Source organism: Mixophyes fleayi, chromosome 12 (genome assembly GCF_038048845.1).
Source record: "Mixophyes fleayi isolate aMixFle1 chromosome 12, aMixFle1.hap1, whole genome shotgun sequence".
Taxonomy (NCBI): Eukaryota; Metazoa; Chordata; class Amphibia; order Anura; family Limnodynastidae; genus Mixophyes; species Mixophyes fleayi.
Window position 1 is genome coordinate 78,566,362 of NC_134413.1, and position 23,514 is coordinate 78,589,875.

General features: G+C 45.0%; 1 protein-coding gene across 1 annotated transcript in view; it reads left to right on the forward strand.

Annotated features, from left to right (window-relative positions):
• The window catches only part of LOC142108566 (NACHT, LRR and PYD domains-containing protein 12-like), a 154,417-nt gene extending 132,496 nt beyond the window's left edge, over window positions 1–21,921 (forward strand). The window contains exons 17-18 of the mRNA XM_075192331.1: window positions 10,374–10,538; window positions 20,692–21,921. Coding sequence (XP_075048432.1) covers window positions 10,374–10,538; window positions 20,692–20,782 — 256 coding nt within the window. The 3' untranslated portion in view covers window positions 20,783–21,921. The remainder of the gene's footprint in view (window positions 1–10,373; window positions 10,539–20,691) is intronic.
• Window positions 21,922–23,514: the final 1,593 nt, after the last annotated feature.

Sequence of the window (23,514 nt, forward strand, 5' to 3'; positions counted from 1 at the left end):
TAACAGACACCTCTTGCTGTAATTTGGCCTCTGCAGTAAGTAAAAGCCAGTCCCTGAGGAATCTAGATTTGTCTGGTAATAACCTGGAAGGTCCTCACTTCAGTGACTTGGTGACAGCTCTGTCCAGTCCTACCTGCCGATTAGAGGAATTACTGTGAGTACAACAGCTCTATATGTGGGTGAGACATGTACTGTAACCCATGTCAACCAATCAGATGCTAGCTCTTTAATTACTATTTCACATTTTGTTACTTAATGCAACACCTGAAATCAGCTATTTTTTGCTTGTAGTACCAGTACTGGTCACTTGGCGGACTCTTACACACAGCAATAGTGATTCATTCATTAGATTCCATATACAGCAGGGTAGGAAAACCTGTGTCTCTATAAGTGTTGTGAAACTACAAGCCCCAACGTGCTGTGCCAGCCAACAGCTAGCAGATGGCTGACAGAGTATGCTGGGACTTGTAGTGTCATGACACCTGGAGAGAATGGCGAAAGCTTGTCCAGCTCCATTAAGTTCAATGTCATTTGTGATGGATGCTCCGTTGATCCTGGATGAAGATTCCGATTGGAACACTACAGGATAGAATATTTTACTGTTTAATAAATAGGCAAAAGAAGAGGTTCAGGACGACTTTATTTATATAACATAGTTTTTTAACCCTTCTGAGAGTGAGTAAAGAAAGGAGTGTTATTAGGGTTAAGCATTAGGTGTAACTACAGATGATGAGAGGTTATACATGAGGTCCAATGGAATGAGTGTATTAGAGGTTGGTTATAGGCAGATAGACGAAAATGGGGAATATGTTGGCGCTATATAAATAAATGATGAGGATAAGGGGGCAGGGCAGTACGGCAGACGGAGTGGAGGAGATAGGGGGGGTGTGAAGGAGGGGAGGGGAAATTTGTAGAAATGGTACAGTGTAAGGGATCTAAGGTACTTTTCAGATGGGGTGTGTGCACAAGATAAGTCGGGTACTAGTGTAAGGTCCCTAAAGGAGATGTGCCTCACAGGGCGACTACCTCCTAATACCTCCGAATTTACCACGATCCGCGTGGATGACTGGATCCCACCTCGGTCCCGGTTTGGGTTTTCTCCGGACGCCCGCAAGTAACGCCTAAGAGGGAAACACACCGTTAAACCGAGTCTACCAAGTAAGGGCTGTCCGAGACTACGGCAAGGGACGAAGACACGGTCAGTCCAAGCTCCTTGCCGCCTCCTCACTTTGTTCTTGCCAAGACGCGGGGGACTTCAGGCACTGAAGGCCAAGACTAATCCGAGGACTAATCCCGCCTCAAGTGCCTCACACACCTGCCGGTGAGGGCCTAACCGAAAGGAGGAATCGAGCGTGATACTCACCGGGACACTCCCACTTCCGATCCGGTTCTCCTGCACCTTCCCGACTCCTGCGGATGACAAGACACACAGCCTCCCTCTACGCTCTCCGTGAACTAAGATGGCACCCACAAACTGGACTAACTACAAACGGCGACCCGACCCTAACAACGTTCTAATGGTCGGCAACGCAACTACGTCAAACACTAGGACTACTAAATGTGGTGCACTAACGGAACTACTAGTTACACGCTACGGGGAACACCAGCCGGTGTTCACAGCCTAAACCGGAGGGCGGTTCCTAACCCCCTCACCCAGGTCTTACCAAGAAGCTGCCTTCTTGCTATGGAGTCACACACAGGCCCTAAGTACGGGTTCTTTAAGCCCGGCTGAGGCTCAGTAAAACAGCACACTAACCCGCGGGCCGACTGCCGCACGGAACAGCCGATCGAACTGAACCGCCCGACTGCCTGTACTCGGGTATCTCACACGTGTCCCTTCGTCCGGAACCACAGGTCCACCTGCACGGAACCGGCCTTGAGGACCCTTGATCAGAACCACGGCCGCCCCTGGAACTGCCTCAAGGTGTGCTGTACTGCCACCAACTCACTCAGCCACCCCCCTCTGGGTACCAGTGTGACCCCGGGGACCTAAGGGACAGGGAAACTACTTGTGTTCTCCCCTGACTATGTGTATGCTGTTACTTACACTTGTCCCCACACAGCACGGGTTAGCACAGGAAAACCACAGGAAACAAGAGCCTACCTTTAATGGGGGCCTGACGTCTTGCCCCTGGAGACAGTTAGGAAGCACACCAAAATACTGTAATGTAAACTACACTCGCCACACAGACAGAATAAATAGATACAGTCTACAGTACTTTGCCGCTACTTACCCGAACACACCGCTGCTAGCCAACCAGCAGGTTGCTACAGCACCACGGGAGCCTACGCTCGACCGTACCTCCTAACCACGTGTGCTCACCTCACACAGGACCGCGTCTACTCTCACGAGGCTCCCACGCCTCTACCTCACACCACCAGGGCCTTAGGCCCTACACACCATGGGTCTCTGCCCAGCTACACACAGAGCCTTCTGCTCTGACTAATGGGCCTCAGCCCCCTCTCTAACCCAGGGCTCTGAGCCCACTCACTAGGGCCTTGTGCCCTACTACCTAAGGGTCCTAGCCCCTGCCTGAGGCCTGTGGCCTTCCTTACTAACTGAGGGCCTTGTGCCCTTAATAGGAGATGGGCTACCAGCCCCTAACTAGGCCCTCTGGCCTTCCTATGGCCTCTAGGCCCCTAACTACCTAAGGGCCTTGTGCCCTTGTACCTGGGGCTCAGAGTCCCCCTCTCTAACTAACAGGGGCTTGTCCCCTTTATATAGATACTAATGGCCTACTGGCCCACTACCACGTTGGGGCCTAGTGCCCAGGTCCCTGGGCCTTGTGCCCCTACTATAGAGTGCCACGGGCCTTGTGCCCGACTGTGCCCACGGGCCTAGTGCCCGAATTTACGTTGAGTATACTTACCTGCTCTGCGCAGGATACTCAACTTGACACGCCGTCTTCTGTTTTCTTCTGCGGGTCTTCCAGACCCTCCAGCCGGCGGCGCCTCTTCTCCGCTTCGGCGCTGGGTCTCCACTTGCAGCTGGGGCGGGGGCGCTCTCAGCCCTGACAAGGGCTCCCCGCCGACGATCTCCGCTCCGGCGGCTTGATTGAAGTCTTCGGGCGGCAGGGTAGCTCACGGCCCTTACAAGGGCCCCCTGCCGCCGCTGCTGCTGGCTCTCTTGATGGACGTCTTGAAGAGACGTCCTCTCTCTTCTCCGCCGACGGACTTCTGGCAAAATGGCGCCACCCGGCGACTTATATAGTCGCCGGCGTGACGTCATCCGCCGGCGCGAGCGCTGATTGGCTCGCGTCGGCGCCAATCTTTTGAATGGCCGGGCGCGAGCCGCAATTGGCTCGCGCATCCGGCCGCTGATTGGCCAGCGGGGAAAGATGAGCCCTGATTGGCTCATCCTTCCCCCGCGCACAGGACCTGCAAAAAAGAAGTTATACTCACCGCCGCTGGATCGATGGACGGGTGAGTACTTCTCCTCTTCTTTCTTGTAGCTGGGCACCATCGGGGACCTCTTCAGCCCCTCCAGGGGCACAGCGCTGCCGGATATCTTCGCCCTCTTCACGGGCACCGGCTCCAGCGTCTTCTGTCCCTCCACATTTCCGCCGCCTTTTTCCATTGTGGTCCCCACAATCAACGTCTTCTCCTCTACGTCCACCTCCAAGGGTCGCTTACCGGCATCCCTGACTTGCGTCCACCGGGTCCTTCGCGGTAAAGCCCTCTCGCGCAGGATCCACACCATCCTGGCAACTTCCTCGCCCGAAGTCGGTATCCAGGGAGTCTCTTCCTCAGCACCTGCCGGAACCTCCCATCCGTCCGATACCTCCTCGGTTGTGCGGGAAGCTTCTTCAGAAGGTGATAACATCCACCACTCTCCAGCTGCGCTCTCTAAAGTACAGTCTTCGTCAGGCAGTACTTCTTCAGCAGCTCTCTCTTCCGGGGTACTGATGGCTTCCATCCTCTCAGGTACCACCGGGCAGACATCTTCACATGTCTCCGGACACAGCGTTGCCCCGTGGAGGGTCTGCTCAGTTCTCCCTTCGTCTTCAGGGACCAACTCTTCCACAGCCACGGACAAGTCGTCTGACGTATCCGACGTCTCCAATACCCCAGCTCCAGCATCCGGCTGACGCGGGTATTCCTGTCGCGAATCTTGCTTGGACGGGACGATCACCTGCGATCCAACAGTCAGCAGGCTCTGCCGATCCTTCCCTCCAGATTCCGACTTCTCTTGAGACCATGGATGGACGGCTTCCTCGTCCTTCCACTCGAAGACTTCTACGTCTTCCCATTCATCGGAGACTTCTTCGTCCTCCCATTCATCAAAGAGCTCCTCGGCAACTGGGCACTGGTATGCGAAGTGTCCAGGCAACCCACACTTCCAGCACAGCATTTCTTCCACCGGTTGCCGTTTAGTACCTTTGCTCTTCTTCTTCCTTGTCTCACAACGTTCCAGGATTTGCTTCGTGAACGCTGCCACTTCGTCACGAGAGATGACACAGCTGTATCCCTCGTACAGCGGAATGATCCCCCGATGAGCCATCGTTGATCCTGCCGACTACGCCAAAATGTAAGGTCCCTAAAGGAGATGTGCCTCACAGGGCGACTACCTCCTAATACCTCCGAATTTACCACGATCCGCGTGGATGACTGGATCCCACCTCGGTCCCGGTTTGGGTTTTCTCCGGACGCCCGCAAGTAACGCCTAAGAGGGAAACACACCGTTAAACCGAGTCTACCAAGTAAGGGCTGTCCGAGACTACGGCAAGGGACGAAGACACGGTCAGTCCAAGCTCCTTGCCGCCTCCTCACTTTGTTCTTGCCAAGACGCGGGGGACTTCAGGCACTGAAGGCCAAGACTAATCCGAGGACTAATCCCGCCTCAAGTGCCTCACACACCTGCCGGTGAGGGCCTAACCGAAAGGAGGAATCGAGCGTGATACTCACCGGGACACTCCCACTTCCGATCCGGTTCTCCTGCACCTTCCCGACTCCTGCGGATGACAAGACACACAGCCTCCCTCTACGCTCTCCGTGAACTAAGATGGCACCCACAAACTGGACTAACTACAAACGGCGACCCGACCCTAACAACGTTCTAATGGTCGGCAACGCAACTACGTCAAACACTAGGACTACTAAATGTGGTGCACTAACGGAACTACTAGTTACACGCTACGGGGAACACCAGCCGGTGTTCACAGCCTAAACCGGAGGGCGGTTCCTAACCCCCTCACCCAGGTCTTACCAAGAAGCTGCCTTCTTGCTATGGAGTCACACACAGGCCCTAAGTACGGGTTCTTTAAGCCCGGCTGAGGCTCAGTAAAACAGCACACTAACCCGCGGGCCGACTGCCGCACGGAACAGCCGATCGAACTGAACCGCCCGACTGCCTGTACTCGGGTATCTCACACGTGTCCCTTCGTCCGGAACCACAGGTCCACCTGCACGGAACCGGCCTTGAGGACCCTTGATCAGAACCACGGCCGCCCCTGGAACTGCCTCAAGGTGTGCTGTACTGCCACCAACTCACTCAGCCACCCCCCTCTGGGTACCAGTGTGACCCCGGGGACCTAAGGGACAGGGAAACTACTTGTGTTCTCCCCTGACTATGTGTATGCTGTTACTTACACTTGTCCCCACACAGCACGGGTTAGCACAGGAAAACCACAGGAAACAAGAGCCTACCTTTAATGGGGGCCTGACGTCTTGCCCCTGGAGACAGTTAGGAAGCACACCAAAATACTGTAATGTAAACTACACTCGCCACACAGACAGAATAAATAGATACAGTCTACAGTACTTTGCCGCTACTTACCCGAACACACCGCTGCTAGCCAACCAGCAGGTTGCTACAGCACCACGGGAGCCTACGCTCGACCGTACCTCCTAACCACGTGTGCTCACCTCACACAGGACCGCGTCTACTCTCACGAGGCTCCCACGCCTCTACCTCACACCACCAGGGCCTTAGGCCCTACACACCATGGGTCTCTGCCCAGCTACACACAGAGCCTTCTGCTCTGACTAATGGGCCTCAGCCCCCTCTCTAACCCAGGGCTCTGAGCCCACTCACTAGGGCCTTGTGCCCTACTACCTAAGGGTCCTAGCCCCTGCCTGAGGCCTGTGGCCTTCCTTACTAACTGAGGGCCTTGTGCCCTTAATAGGAGATGGGCTACCAGCCCCTAACTAGGCCCTCTGGCCTTCCTATGGCCTCTAGGCCCCTAACTACCTAAGGGCCTTGTGCCCTTGTACCTGGGGCTCAGAGTCCCCCTCTCTAACTAACAGGGGCTTGTCCCCTTTATATAGATACTAATGGCCTACTGGCCCACTACCACGTTGGGGCCTAGTGCCCAGGTCCCTGGGCCTTGTGCCCCTACTATAGAGTGCCACGGGCCTTGTGCCCGACTGTGCCCACGGGCCTAGTGCCCGAATTTACGTTGAGTATACTTACCTGCTCTGCGCAGGATACTCAACTTGACACGCCGTCTTCTGTTTTCTTCTGCGGGTCTTCCAGACCCTCCAGCCGGCGGCGCCTCTTCTCCGCTTCGGCGCTGGGTCTCCACTTGCAGCTGGGGCGGGGGCGCTCTCAGCCCTGACAAGGGCTCCCCGCCGACGATCTCCGCTCCGGCGGCTTGATTGAAGTCTTCGGGCGGCAGGGTAGCTCACGGCCCTTACAAGGGCCCCCTGCCGCCGCTGCTGCTGGCTCTCTTGATGGACGTCTTGAAGAGACGTCCTCTCTCTTCTCCGCCGACGGACTTCTGGCAAAATGGCGCCACCCGGCGACTTATATAGTCGCCGGCGTGACGTCATCCGCCGGCGCGAGCGCTGATTGGCTCGCGTCGGCGCCAATCTTTTGAATGGCCGGGCGCGAGCCGCAATTGGCTCGCGCATCCGGCCGCTGATTGGCCAGCGGGGAAAGATGAGCCCTGATTGGCTCATCCTTCCCCCGCGCACAGGACCTGCAAAAAAGAAGTTATACTCACCGCCGCTGGATCGATGGACGGGTGAGTACTTCTCCTCTTCTTTCTTGTAGCTGGGCACCATCGGGGACCTCTTCAGCCCCTCCAGGGGCACAGCGCTGCCGGATATCTTCGCCCTCTTCACGGGCACCGGCTCCAGCGTCTTCTGTCCCTCCACACTAGCAGGGGCAGACTGGGCTAGGTGGCAGGTGGGCATCTGCCCTTCGGGATGGTCACATACTAGGCTATCTTGGGCTGGGTCACTGGGCCACCTGCATTTTTGCCTTTAAAATGTTCCTAATAGGCTGTGGAGTCGAGTCTTGCCCCCCCCCGGGCTAAAGTTTGCCAGCCCTCCCCTGGGTACTAGTACATCGGGGAAGGAAAGGATGTGGTAGGAAGATGTGAATATGCTGATAGGGTAGGTCGTGTTTTTCTAAATCGGGAGAGGTGTTGTAGAAAGTACCAGACTGCAAAACCTGGGGTGAGGTGAAGTCTAGTTATAACAGGGGTGTTGAAAGTGGATCCAATTTGCGAGTTGGAATGGAAATTGGGTGGTTAGTGTAAGAAGAATAGGGATAGCTGTAAGTGGATGAGATAGTGACTGAGATTATGGGTATAGACAACAGTTGGATGGAATTAGGTGAGGAGTGTTAAACATCAGAATGGAGTAAAGAAATATGTTTAGGTAAAACAGTGAATTAATAGGTATAGATAAAACAGTGCATCGATAGATAGATAAATGCATCAGTAAAACAATAAATATATAAATCAATGAATAGTTATATAAATTAATAAATCAGTAAATATTAAGCTGCATGGAGCATAGGTTGGTTACAAATGCGTTTCGCCACAATCCGTGGCTTCCGTACTGGATTCTGTTTCCAGAATTCTGGAATATAATTCTATTATAGAGTATATCATATATATGATATAGAATACATACAATAATATAATTCCAAAATGTATATAGTTACAATATTTGGGATTTTGATTCTGTGAATTGCAAATATATTACTTGCATCATGATCTTGTGATCTCACTATTATACAGCACAGATTTAAAGCACATACACATTCTGATTGTATCACGATTCATGATCGTTATAACAATTTTTGATTCTGCTTTTCTACAGCTTGAGGCAAACTGGCCAAACAGAGAGTTATTGGTGTAATTTGACGTCTGCAGTAAGTAAGAACCAGTCCCTGAGGAGACTTAACCTGTCTGGTAATCAGCTGGTTGGTCCTCACTTCAGTGAATTGGTGACAGCTCTGTCCAGTCCAACATGCCGGATAGAGGAGTTACAGTGAGTATAACACATCTATACGTGGGTGAGACATCTACAGAAAGTATTGAGAACTGACTTGGAGCTGCTGATATGGGAAACAGTACAAATCTGACATTTACTCAATTACCTGGTGCATTTTACAGAGATGTTCCATGGCAACCAATCAGATGACAGCTTTCATTAGCCTGACTGCACTAGATTGGCATCATGTGATTAGTTGATGTGGTTTATAGAATATCATTGCTCATTACCACGTGTTATTAATTAACCCCCTTATTGTCAGATGGCCTTTACATAGTGGTAGCAAACTGTGACTACAGAGTGAGAAAAATTGTGGATTCTCCATCTCTTCCGCTTCTCAAGATTTTGTATGTTATTGGATTTTTAAAAACTGGATATTTGGTTGGGATGTAAAATGATAGTTGTTGAAACAATTGAAGTACTCAATAGTGAATGTTGTCAGTTGTTTAACCCCACATCATGTGCCAAGGCGAATTTGGGACAAAATGTGCCCTGGCCTGATCTATTCAAGACACGCCCCTATTTCATAATGCACGCTCCAATTCACCCAATCACACCTACTTTATGATTAAGCCCAACCCACATTTATGTATGAATGGGGACTGTCCTGCCTAAATTGGAACCGTTGTGGGGATTGGTTTAAACACACCGCTACTTGTTCTCTAGCCACTTGAATACCCCGAAATTTTAGAAGTTCTTTGGGAATAGGGGACAAGGTAGAGGCAAAATTGGACATTTGGGGGGTATGGGTACTAAATTTTTTATCGAAAACCCTAAGCCGTGTAATTTAGACTTTTTCCAAAATTAAACTAAAATCAGCAAAAAACAGGAACCCAGTATGACGCATGGTGAGTACAGTACAAATAGAGAAATAGAATGTTCCTATATGCAATATATGCTATAATCATCATCATCATTTATTTATATAGCGCCACTGATTCCGCAGCGCTGTACAGAGAACTCATTCATATCAGTCCCTGCCCCATTGGAGCTTACAGTCTAATTTCCCTAACATACACAGAGCAAGAGAGAGAGAGAGAGAGACTAGGGTCAATATTGATAGCAGCCAATTAACCTACCAGTATGTTTTTGGAGTGTGGGAGCAAACCGGAGCACCCAGAGGACACCCACGCAAACACTGGGAGAACATACAGTTTCTTTTTACTGGAATCTAATTTTCAACATCTGCAGCAGTGCTGATCAATAGGCTGTGGATAATCAAATAGGCGATACTCTGTCCCATTGTCCTTGCTGCCCAAGTAGACTATGTAGAATACTGGGTTGCAGTTTGCAAATAGTTTTGTGAATTCGGTGCTCAAATAAAAGTTTGGAAAAATATTTTCAACAGAAAAAGTTGTGTAATGTGATTCTTGGTTTCCTATTTACATGAAGATTTTCAAATTTGATTTTTGAGTGATTGTAGAGTTTTCATAGTTTCTTCAAGAATATCAGAAATAAGTGTCTCTAAGCCATGTTGGAAGTATGCAAAAAATCTCTGCTTTTTGGCTGCTCACTATTAGTTTCCTCTAGCCCTCCCATACACAGAAAGACCTCCTGCTGTTTTTGGCTACTAGTATTAAGAAAAGGGCTCAGAGAATATTCTCTATTAGTGTTCCCTATCCTGTTGCAAGCACATTAAAACATGCTGGGTGGTTTGTACACAGAAATAGACATATATAAGTATTGGTATTTTTGTTTATTGTTTTGTACTGTTTCACCCTGTATAGTCTACTGTTTGTACTGTGTACGGCTCTGTGGAAACCTTGTGGCACCTATCAAATAAAGGATAATAATAATAATGTAAATGGGCATCATAATCTAGAAATATCAGTACCGTTATATTCATATACACAAAGCACACTGCGCTATCAATATAAATAAAACATGTCCCACATTCTGTGGGAGACAGGGGATCCAGCCACAGCAACTCTGTGTAACTTACTATGGGAGGTAGAGAGTGAGGGACACAGAATTTGGGAGATGTCTGAAGTGATCATCATGGAATGAATAAGTAGTCTTGGAGTGGGTAACATTAGTAATATAGGATTTGAACCATGAGTATGGAGTTAATGTAGACTGTAAATTCAACCTGTTCCCTTATGGTACCCAGTAAATTGCGTACAATGTTTTTTTCTCATATCTTGCAGTCTAAGGGATACCCGGTTGACAGATGAAGAGGCTCCGCTACTGGTTTCACTGAGTAACAACACAAACCTCACATTTCTGGATCTGAGTTCCAATGCTTTCCAAGACCTTGGCTACAATGTCGTCAAAGAACTTACACAAAAATCTACCAGCCTAAAAGAGATCAGGTACATGGAACCTACTATTGATATGCAGATGTAGAAGCGGGCGTAATGTGTTTTACTATGAATATGACTCAGGGATAAAAGTTGTGGTCACAGATATTCTTGAAACAGTTTTTGGATCAAAATTATATGAAGGGTTTTTTTTGCAAGAAAGGTCGGTACTTTATCCAACCCGCAGGTCATGGGTGGTCAAGACAGCGAATAAAGCCACACCTGAAAATGCTTTAACATGTATATACATATGCAAAAACAGGATATATTGTCGTCACACTCCATACTTTCTTGATGGCAATTTACCATAAATCAATGCCTCCGTAAGTCAAAACATTTCTTTGCTGAATACACAATTTTAAACATCATGTTTTAAAACACAATCAGAGCATATGATAGTACAATATGGCTACATGAATACAAAATGGCTACGAAATGGCAAGCAATATATATTCTCTTTCACAATGTATACAATGTTTATTGTTTATTCCAGTCCATCCTCATCTCTACCCGTTATTTCCTGAAATAACATCTGATAATAAAATGTGTTTCTGTTAGTGTAGTTTTCCGTAGGTGTCTCTATGCCTGTGTGAATTAATCTTTTTGTATGTGTGTGTGGTAGTGTGCTATATCACTATTTTATCAATACATGTATACTATAAGAGCTATCGCATCCACTATGTATATTATTATGGGTACGAGATGTCACTTTGGTGCTACATGACCTGTAAGTAAGCCCCTACAGTCTCGTGTTTCTAGATGATCAGGAAGCGTCTTGTTGACTTTGATTATCCTTATAAATTTGAGAATCGATTCCTAGTGCAACTTGAAAGTAAGTCGCATTTTAATAAAGAGCGCGGAACTTGTGCGTAATTTTGTACGTATTCAAACATAAGTGTACCTCAAAATACGTTTCCATACTCTCGGTGCGCAGTGCCTCCACCTTGGTCTTCATTCAGTAAGCTCTCTGTGGGGTAATGCCCTTGTTCAGTGACATCAGAGGGACACCAAGGAACCCTCCGCCCCTTACTCTCAACCCCAGGCTCGAATACAGAAAACACTCACCACTCTGTAGCTAGCTTTAGAAACCACCGGCACATTCATTTCTAGAGTGGTTCCCCAGGCTAGATTCTTTTTTTTTAGTAAGTTTGCATAACGAGTGCACATTTAAAACAGTATATTGGCTTACAGGTAAAAGAAACAACAGATTAACCGTTAGCTTATGATATAATAACACACAGTTCTTAATATCCTAAAGACTAGCTTATGACTCAGGCCATAAGCTTGGCTAACTATCCCTAAACTTACCCTTTAAAATGTAACTCAATCCCGGAACAAGGGTATATATCATTAATCTTCGGGACTTCCCACCTGGTCCATGACTAACTATGTACAGTTTACTCAGTCTTTCTAGTAAAACTAAAGGGTACTTATAAATATATTGCTTCAGGTGCAGATTCAGGCAATCGCTTTAGGATCGGGGTACAGGTATTGAAAGTGGTGTGAAAGATGCCTTATCACTTGTCAGCTTTAATAATGTACTTTGTATTGCTTCTGGAAATCTGATTTCTTTTTCCCACTCTGTTGGTTAAATTTCAGCCTGCTGCCATATATGTCGCTCTGTTCAGTCTCCTCTTGTCTCTCTCTTCTCCGTTCCAACTTCTCACTTCTGCCTCCTGTCCGTTCTCTTGTTTGTCACTTTCTTCCTCTCCCTCTCACTTCCAGCCTCCGTTTTCTCTGGACCCCTTTTTTGAAACCTCTTACACCTACCTGTCACTTTTTTCTCGCTCCCTTGGTCTCAGTGATGTCTCTGTGAGCAGAGCTTTATTAATCCCTGACATTAGTGCACATGTGCGGGCCTTCATGTCTGCCGGCACTACTTAAATATGATTTTTTTTTTACATTACATAAATAAAGATGCCTTCAATGCCATACGTGTAACCTTTAAAGCAAAGACTACACCGTGTCAGACATCACTATGAGTCGGCACTTACACTTGGACCCATGACTTGATTGTCCACATCTGGCTCAGAACGCCATTAGTGTACATGCCCTAAGTTAGTCTGCCCCTTCCCTCTTCCATTCTGCCTCTCAAGTCATAGGCAGATGTAAGTGTCATTTATGTTGGGACATTAACTGCACGCAATTGCCCGTTCTGGGTATGCGCAGAGCTATTTCACGCAAGATATTCTACGCAAGTGGACTTACTTCTGCACACAAGTCAGGCCATTTGTAACTGCACATTATGACTTGAATCTGTGAAAGTCTGTTTGCCTCGCTTATTAGACTAGTAGGCGATCATTTACGATGTACACAATATGCACACCCCAGATCACTTTGGTCTGGCACTAGCAAGCCTGTATGGATCACCCAGAACAGTTCAAGGGGTGCGCCTACCTTACAATATTTAGAAATGCCTCCATCTTGGTTGTAGATAGTCCAATGTCCAGCCACTTTATAACTAGGGATGTGCACCGGCGACTTTTGAGGTCTCGTGTTTTGTGTTTTGGATCCGGATTTTCGTTATTTTTGAGGTTCGGATTTGTCTCGCAAAACACTTGACGAAAGGTCTCGGTTCGGATTTAAGGTATTGGATTCGGATTTTTTTTGAAAAAAACATAAAAAGTTTAAAAATCAAGTTTTTGGGCTTATTTTCACTCCTAGGCTATTATTAACCTCAATAACATTCAATAACAAGCATTTCCACTAATTTACAGTGTATTGTGAACACCTCACAATATAGTTATTAGTCCAAAACGTTGCAACAAGGTATCTTTCTGGACTGCGTAGAGGAGTGGGTCACCACAATATATATTAAAAACCCTGAACTTTTATGAATCGCACCAATAAATGTACCTGGACTGCGTAGAGGAGTGGGTCACCACAATATCTTAAAAACCCTGAACTTTTATGATTCGCACCAATAAATGTACCTGGACTGCGTAGAGGAGTGGGTCACCACAATATCTTAAAAACCCTGAACTTTTATGATTCGCACCAATAATTGTACCTGGACTGCGTAGAGGAGTGGGTCACCACAATATCTTAAAAACCCTGAACTTTTATGATTCGCACCAATAAATGTACCTGGACTGCGTAGAGGAGTGGGTCACCACAATATCTATTAAAAACCCTGAACTTTTATGAATCGCACCAATAAATGTACCTGGACTGCGTATAGGAGTGGGTCACCACAAGATATCTTAAAAACCCTGAACTTTTATGAATCGCACCAATAAATGTACCTGGACTGCGTAGAGGAGTGGGTCACCACAATATATATTAAAAACCCTGAACTTTTATGATTCGCACCAATAAATGTATCTGGACTGCGTAGAGGAGTGGGCACTGGGCACCACAATAAAATATATAAAAAACCTTCAACAGATCTGCATTACACTACACATACGGCTGCTCCTCCATCCTCTCCATCATATACATGTTGGAGTTTTAGCGTGTGACAACCTCTTGTTTTTGATAATGTCAGTGCATTTTGAATATTTTTCAATTTGCCCCACACCACTGAATGTACTTTATCTATGATACGCATCTATCTATCTTGACTGCGTAGTGTGGTGGCCCCGGTACACAATTTGGTACCGGGGCCACAATAAAATAAATACACCCTCCACGTGTCAGAATTCCACCAAACAAGTATCTGGACTGCGTAGTGGGGTGGCCCCGGTACCCAACTTGATACCGGGGCCACAATAAAATAAATACACCCTCCACGTGTCAGAATTCCACCAAACAAGTATCTGGACTGCGTAGTGGGGTGGCCCCGGTACCCAACTTGATACCGGGGCCACAATAAAATAAATACACCCTCCACGTGTCAGAATTCCACCAAACAAGTATCTGGACTGCGTAGTGGGGTGGCCCCGGTACCCAACTTGATACCGGGGCCACAATAAAATAAATACACCCTCCACGTGTCAGAATTCCACCAAACAAGTATCTGGACTGCGTAGTGGGGTGGCCCCGGTACCCAACTTGATACCGGGGCCACAATACCTCCTCCAAACATGCTACAGACAATTCGTCATTGAGATCCCATTAAGTATGTTAAAGACAGACAGGGTCCAAGTGTTATTAGTTGACTTTGTAAAGAAAAAAACTGTCCCTGTTGCACATAGTCGTGCAATGAAGACTTACTTTTTCATTTAAAGGCACGATCTTTCAAGTGTAGTGTTTGTAAGTCTAAGTCATATTATACTTTTGGTAAAATTGGTTTTTTTGGTTCCTCTTTATGGTAATTAATTAGTAATAGAATTAAAGTAGGAAATAGAATTAAATAGAATTAAAGTAGGAAATAGAGTGGTATAGAGTTGTAGTGTGGTATAGATAGAGTGGTCCACACAATATAATAATAAAACCCTCAACTGGTCTGAATTCCACCAAACAAGTATCTTGACTGCGTAGTGTGGTGGCCCCGGTACACAATTTGGTACCGAGGCCACCATATAATTAAAAAACCCTCCACGTGTCGGAATTCCACCAAACAAGTATCTGGACTGCATAGTGGGGTGGCCCCGGTACCCAATTTGATACCGGGGCCACAATACCTCCTCAAAACATGCTCCAGACAATTCGTCATTGACAGACCCCAGACAGACAGGGTCGTAGTGTTATTGTTTGACTTTGTAAACCCAAAAAAATGTCCCTGTTGCACTTGCACATAGTCGTGCAATCAAGACTGACTTTTTCATTTAAAGGCACGATCTTTCAAGTGTAGTGTTTGTAAGTCTAAGTCATATTATACTTTTGGTAAAATTGGTTTTTTTGGTTCCTATTTATGGTAATTAATTAGTAATAGAATTAAAGTAGGAAATAGAATTAAATAGAATTAAAGTAGGAAATAGAGTGGTATAGAGTTGTAGTGTGGTATAGATAGAGTGGTCCACACAATATAATAATAAAACCCTCAACTGGTCTGAATTCCACCAAACAAGTATCTTGACTGCGTAGTGTGGTGGCCCCGGTACACAATTTGGTACCGAGGCCACAATATAATTTAAAAACCCTCCACGTGTCGGAATTCCACCAAACAAGTATCTGGACTGCATAGTGGGGTGGCCCCGGTACCCAATTTGATACCGGGGCCACATTACCTCCTCCAATTTCCAAGTGTAGTGTTTATAACATCTTAACACTACACTAATTCTAGCACGTCAAAACCTCTTGTTTTAAATAATGACAGGGCATTTAACTTTTGATTTAATTTATTGAATTTGTTGGCATTTTCTTTTACTTTTTGAACATGGCAAACGACTGTTGAATGGTCACATAATGCCAAAAAAAAAGGTGCAAGATGGAATTGTCCTTGGGCCCTCCCACCCACCCTTATGTTGTTGAAATAGGACATGCACACTTTAACAAACCAATCATTTCAGCGACAGGGCCTACCAAACAACTGTGGCTGAAATGATTGGTTTGTTTGGGCCCCCACACCAATAAAACAATTCATCTCTCCCTGTACAAACTAAACAGGCTCTACTGAGGAAAGATGTCGTCCTTATCCTCAACCTCTGATTCCTCTCCCCCTACAGTGTGTACTTCCTCCTCCTCACACATTATCAATTCGTCCCCGCTGGACTCCACAACCACAGTCCCTCTGTACTGTCTGGAGGGCAGTGCTGTACTTCATTGAGGAATTGATTATTCATTTTTATAAACATCATTTTTTCAACGTTGTGAGGAAGCAACCTCCTTCGCCGCTCACTGACCAGGTTCCCCGCTGCACTAAAAACTCTTTCCGAGTACACACTGGAGGGGGGACAACTCAGTTAAAAAATAGAGCCAGTTTGTACAGGGGCTTCCAAACTGCCTTTTGGAGTTCTACCACGTCACTACCTCTAGTTAATTTAGATTGCAAGGCTTGTAAATATAAATACTTTGAAGATAAAAAAAAGCAGGCTGCACAGACTGTGGAGCTAGAAAGTGAAATTAAATGGACCACGTTACTTTGGTGGCTATCTATGCCCCCCCCCCCGCCCTACACTTGTAGTTGAATATAAATAAAGCAGCCTGCATAGACTGTAGAACTAGCAATTCAAATATACAAAGAAATGGACAAAGGCAGTTTGGTATCTGTCTGCATCAGATCCCCTCTCCACTAGGAGTAAAACAGAAAACTTTTCAGCCGTTATATAATCTAGAATATAAATAGAAATTGAGAAATGCAATTTGGTATCTGTCTGCATCATAATCATCAACATCCTCCTCAGCGCCAGCTACATCAATATCCTCCTCCCAGTGCACAACATTCACACCTTCATTAGCCAAATCTGTAACTGGACTGTGGGTGATCCTTCCAGCATATGCAGAGGGCGTGCTGCAAATGCTGGATGGAGTCACCTCTTCCCGTACAGTGATGGGAAGGTCAGGGTTCAAAACCAACAACACCCTTGGACTCGCCTTGGGGATTTGTGATGTCATCTGTTTAGAAGGCAGAGTTCTTTGCTGTTTTGTTGTTGTTGCTGACAGCATAACTCTCTTAAATTTTTTGTAGGGGGGGGGAGGAGGGCTTTGATCCTTGGGTGAAGTTGGACCACTAGTCATGAACACGGGACAGGGCCTAAGCCGTTCCTTGCCACTACTTGTCGTAATTGGCATATTGCCAACTTTACGTTTCTCCTCAGATGATTTTAAGTTTCTTTTTTTGCTGTTTTTTGAGAACTTGGGCTTTTTGGATTTTACATGCCCTGTACTAGGAGATTGGGCATCGTGCTTGCCAGACGACGTTGATGGCATTTCATCGTCTATGTCATGACTAGTGGCAGCAGCTTCAGCATTAGGAGGAAGTGGGTCTTGATCTTTCCCTACTTTATCCTCCAAATTTTTGCTCTCCATTATATGTAGCACAAGATACTGCAGAATGTGTGAACTTGGTAATATTGCAGTACCAATGGACTTATAATGCTGGATTGGTTTTGCAAATTTGGTTATAATTATTATATATTTTTTTTTTTTTTAAATTTTTTATTTTTTTTTACTTTTTTTTTATTTTTTACAAACTTGGGAATAATGGGGAAATAACTATGCCCTTAGAAGCACAGAGCACAGGACACAGCACCACTGGACTGAACAGGACACGGCACAGGACCCAGCAGCACTACGGAACTCAGCAGGACAGAGCACAGGACACAGCACCACTGGACTGATACTGCAGAATGTGTAAACTTTGTAATATTGCAGTACCACTGGACTTTTACTGCTGAATGTGTGAACTTGGTAATATTGCAGTACCAATGGACTTATAATGCTGGATTGGTTTTGCAAATTTGGTTATAATTATTATATATTTTTTTTTTTTTTAAATTTTTTATTTTTTTTTACTTTTTTTTTATTTTTTACAAACTTGGGAATAATGGGGAAATAACTATGCCCTTAGAAGCACAGAGCACAGGACACAGCACCACTGGACTGAACAGGACACGGCACAGGACCCAGCAGCACTACGGAACTCAGCAGGACAGAGCACAGGACACAGCACCACTGGACTGATACTGCAGAATGTGTAAACTTTGTAATATTGCAGTACCACTGGACTTTTACTGCTGAATGTGTGAACTTGGTAATATTGCAGTACCAATGGACTTATAATGCTGGATTGGTTTTGCAAATTTGGTTATAATTATTATATATTTTTTTTTTTTTAAATTTTTTATTTTTTTTTACTTTTTTTTTATTTTTTACAAACTTGGGAATAATGGGGAAATAACTATGCCCTTAGAAGCACAGAGCACAGGACACAGCACCACTGGACTGAACAGGACACGGCACAGGACCCAGCAGCACTACGGAACTCAGCAGGACAGAGCACAGGACACAGCACCACTGGACTGATACTGCAGAATGTGTAAACTTTGTAATATTGCAGTACCACTGGACTTTTACTGCTGAATGTGTGAACTTGGTAATATTGCAGTACCAATGGGCTTATACTGCAGGATTGGTTGTGAAAATTTTGTGGTAATTAAAAAATATTAAAGTAGTTTTTGGTATTTTATAAAAAAAACTTTTTTTTATTTTTTTAAACACAGGGGAATATTGGGGAAATAACTATGCCCTTAGAAGCACAGAGCACAGGACACAGCACCACTGGACTGAACAGGACACAGCACAGGACACAGCAGCACCACTGACCTCAGAAGGACAGAGCACAGCACACAGCACCACTGGACTGATACTGCAGAACACAGCACAGCACAGCACAGCACAGCACAGCACAGCACAGCACTAAACAGCACAGCACTAAACAGCACAGAACTAAACAGCACAGAGGACCACCTAACACACCCTCCCTCTACCCTGATCAATGCCCGAGTGAAGATGGCGGCGACTAGCGGGGAATTTATAGGATCCGAGTATCGCGAGATCCGACAACGGGATTATGAGTCAGAGCCTCAGTTTCACTTTTGAATTTGGCGCCAATACCCGGATCTGTCTCGGATCCGACTCGGATCCGCAACGTTCAGGTGGGCTCGGATTTCAGAAATCCGAGCGCGCTCATCCCTATTTATAACCACCCTTTTCATTAGATAAAATGTAATGGGCAATGGAACTATGTTTATTACATGTGGCTTTTTTGAGTGTTTAAGTTATATTAATACATTGGGCAAAGAAATGTACATCACTGAAGTGCAAATGGACGGTTTCAATTCTACGTTTAGGGATGAAACGTCATCTCTGCAAGGAGTAAGGTGGTGTAAAATCCTAGCAGGGGCAAACATCGAGGTTTTCCATTGTTGACTTATTTTAATAATTTACATTTTAGATGGATAACTGGATTGGGAGACTGTTCAACCTCTCTTTAAAAAAAACTTTCACATCCTTCACATGAAAATAGATTTTTTGCGGTTAATAGTTTTTCTCTTTCCCTGAGAGGGAGAGTTAGTGGAGGGGTGTAAAATGTGTCGAAAAGGGGAAAAGATAAACTGACCACATGTAAGCCCATGAGTGTACAGTAATCTAAACTAATAATAGTCATTCACAGAAAGAATATAAAACAGAAAAAAACTGTCAGCGCTCAATGATCACAAAAGCTGCCGAATTTCTTAGATGAAACAGGGTACACAGACCTATTACAAATTGATGATAATAATAGAAAAATCATCCAGATAAACAGCGCTCAAGTGTACCCAAATATCTCTTAAAATAAAAATAAAATAAAGGAACAAATGAAAAATAACAAAAGAGCATAAATGTTACAATCAAGATATTCAAATTGCACAATAAATCCGTATTCAATTTCTCATATATAATTGCTTCAGTGCTGGATGTGCAATAATTGTTCATTCATGGGGCAAAGATAGTACTTGCTACTTCCACCCGACCATCACCTCAACATAAAATCGTAAGAAATAAATTCCTACCGGAAGATGTATTATGATGAGCATGTAGCGGGTTCTTTTTATCACTCTTCTCCGTTTGTTCTTGAATGATACGATATCCAGCTAGTTCATATTAACCTCTGATCATTTTTCTCAAACATTGGGGTCAAAGAAATAGAAAAAAATACACATCTAGCGTGATATTGTTTAAAAGGAGCAGTGTTTAATCATGTCCCATTGGACATAGAACAAAAGAAGCACATAAAATCCAACAATGAATAAAATAATCTCAAAAGCAGCAGGTATGTAGAAATACTCCTATCCTGTAGCCAATATTTTGATGCAAATCATATATCCACTGGATACAATCTCACTTTCAATTATCGGCGAAATGTTGAGATCCTTTTAGAAATCAGTCCAGGCTTCAACGCGTTTCAACCGTTAATACGGTCTTTATCAAGAAAGTCAAGAGACTGTTTATCTGGATGTTTTTCTATTATTCACAGAAAGAACCTATAAACTTTTTCCCTAGTACAATACTGGAAGAATGACTGTCATGGACAGTCCGCTCCTTTTATAAGGCTATGGACATGTGACGTTTATTAATGCTTCATGCACTGTGATTGGTCTGATTCTAAAGTGGATATTAATTAATAGGCCACATTTTGTCTGAATTGGGATCAATGTGTGAATTAATATGCTAGTACTCAAGATCTGAAATTCTTGGCCTAATTGATCTGTCCGTCTCTTGCATCAAGTGCGTTACTCAGTACATTAACATTTACATGTGGTGCATGGCGATCCCAATGTGATTTCTTTCTCTTCTCTAGACTAATTGACATTGGATGGTCACAGAAACAAAAAGATGATCTGATAGGAATGGAGAGACCGGATCTGAAGATATTATTAAAGACTCCATAATGACACCATGTGGTGGCCAGAGAACTCGCGTGGACAGACAGATGGACTCTTCACAGAAAACCCAGTCTCGGATTTATTTAGCCTAAATATTTCTAAAACTAAGCACATCCCCATCCAGAGTCTCCATCACCCAAAAAATTCTCTCACTGTTGACTACACTCTCCTCTATTCCTCAAGTCTATTTCATTGTTGTCATGCTTGACAATGCCTTCTCGTTTACTGCCCAAATAAAATCTCTCTCCCAATCCTTTCGCTTACACCTCTGCAAATTTACCAGACACAACCAAAATTCTCATTCACTCTCTTCCGCCTCCCGTCTGTGCCAATCACTTAAATGGCTCCCCTTAACCTTCAAAATCCATATCAAATTCCTCACCATCACCAACATATCCCACAACCTATCTGCCACCTTCATCTCTTTATACACTCCTGCCCTCTCAGTTCTGCAACTGACTTTTGCCTCAACTCCCCACCTATAATCATCTTCTATCCCATCTTAAAAATTTCCCCCGCCCAGCTTCCTACATATGGAACACTCTCTAATGTTGAATAAGATACTATTCCAACCTTCAAAGCATTAAAAAGTCCTTAAAATTTCACCACTTCATCAAAGTCTACCATTTTACCACCTAATGACTCTCCAACTGGTGGGGGGGGGGTGTCCTAGTGCCTGGAAGCCCCCCTCCAAGCCTGGGACACTGTATAATTGAGGTGGCTGGACACTGCTCCCGCTTCACATAGCTCAGCTTGAAAAGGGAGACTGTTAGGTGCACGCAGCATTGCCCATGTATATTATGGGGATAGGAAGAGTTGGAGAGCAGCCAAGCACTGTATAAAATTATAGCCACGCCCACTGGCGGCATGGTGTTGAAACCCCCCTCTACAAATCCTGCATTTGCCCCTGATACCCCACTCTTTTCTTAGCCTTATCGGATGAATATTCAATTGTAAGCTGGACCCTCTTTCCTCCTGTCTTCTTGTTCATTCCCATTTCATCAAAATATACTTCCTTGTATTATTTTATTTATGTCCTGCATTGTGTATAAAGTTTGTACAGTATTTTATTATTTAGTTCATTCAGAATGTTTCTTGCTGTTCAACTATGTTTTATGTACAGTACATACTTCTCCACTCTACGACGCTGCAGAATGTTGTTGTGCTTTAGGAATAAACCGAAATAATAGTAATAAAAACCAAATGTTGAAATAAACTATTTTTTTATAATAATTTTTACCCCCAGCAGAAGTGCTATCCTTTCTATTTGTCTGACAGCGTATAACATATCATTATTTATGTAACAAAGCACAGTACTGTGTGACAGCTAACCCTTGCTATGTGTACATTGCAAATGAGGATATTCTTAATTAATGTGTGAGTTCATAGTACAGTATCATAATCATCATCACCATTTATTTATATAGCGCCATTGATTCCGCAGCGCTGTACAGAGAACTCACTCCCATCAGTCCCTGCCCCATTGGAGCTTACAGTCTAAATTCCCTAACATACACACACAGACAGACCAAGAGACTAGGGTCAATTTGATAGCAGCCAATTAACCTACCAGTATGTTTTTTTGGAGTGTGGGAGGAAACCGGAGCGCCCGGAGGAAACCTACGCAAAAACGGGGAGAACATACAAACTCCTCACAGGTAAGGCAATGGTCGGGAATTGAACTCATGACCCCAGTGCTGTAAGGCAGAAGTGCTAACCACTGAGCCACCATGCTGCCCATACAGTGTGTTCTTTATGGCAAAAGAAGCTACAACTACATACATAGGTTAATCATTCTCCTGATGTTATCCGGGGATTGTCCAGTGGGAACAAAACCCACTTGATAAGGATTAATCAAATCGGTCAGATATATGTTGCGATGGTTGGATAGCACTTTTGGGAAGAGATTAACATCAGTGTTTAAAAGTGAGATAGGTCTATTCGGTTTAGTGATGACTATAATAGTGTATCAAGGAGATTCTTGCTGAAATGTTCTCCCTTGGAGAATAATATTAAAAACCTGAGACAGGTGGGGGAGTAGCTCCTTTGCAAACACTTTGTGGTAAGACCGTCCTTATAAGGATTTTGGGTTTTAAGAGTGAGGGTGATTTCCGCCTCGGTTATGTGTTGATTAAGGGACAATCCTTGTGAGTTAATTTAGGCAAGGCACATCTGTAAAAAAAACACGGGATCACTGAATGGTCAGCACTCTGAGAAGAGATCGGGTTGTTAGATATATAATAAATTATAAATCCGAAACGTCTCATTGAAAAGTCTCAGGTCATAGGTAAGTGCGACCTTCTTGTCCCCAGTGACCCAAAGTTTTGAGCACATTGCAAAGCCAAAAGGTTGTTGTGGTGCTCGCGGTTTTCCAAGTCCTCCAGTTTGTCCTTCAGAAAATAATTTTCCCGCTGTTGATAATTGAGGTTGTGAGAGGCTTCATTCTTAAATTTGAGATTGAATTTCACTTTATGTTCTAGTACGGTGGTCCGCTGCGAGAGAGCTGTTATCTCAGTTTTAAGGTCTGTAAGGTTGCTGACACATACAAGAGGTACATCAGGCCAGATGAAAAAGGTACTTGTTACATTTTCTTTCTAGATTTTCCACCCTATGGCGGCGACCCAAGGCTCCTCCACCCGGCGTTTTTAGCAGGGACATGAAGGGATGTTTCCTATGTTCTCCTTGGATCAAGATCTGATTAGTGGTGGCCTCCGAGGTTTTATGGGTTCTTACCTTGG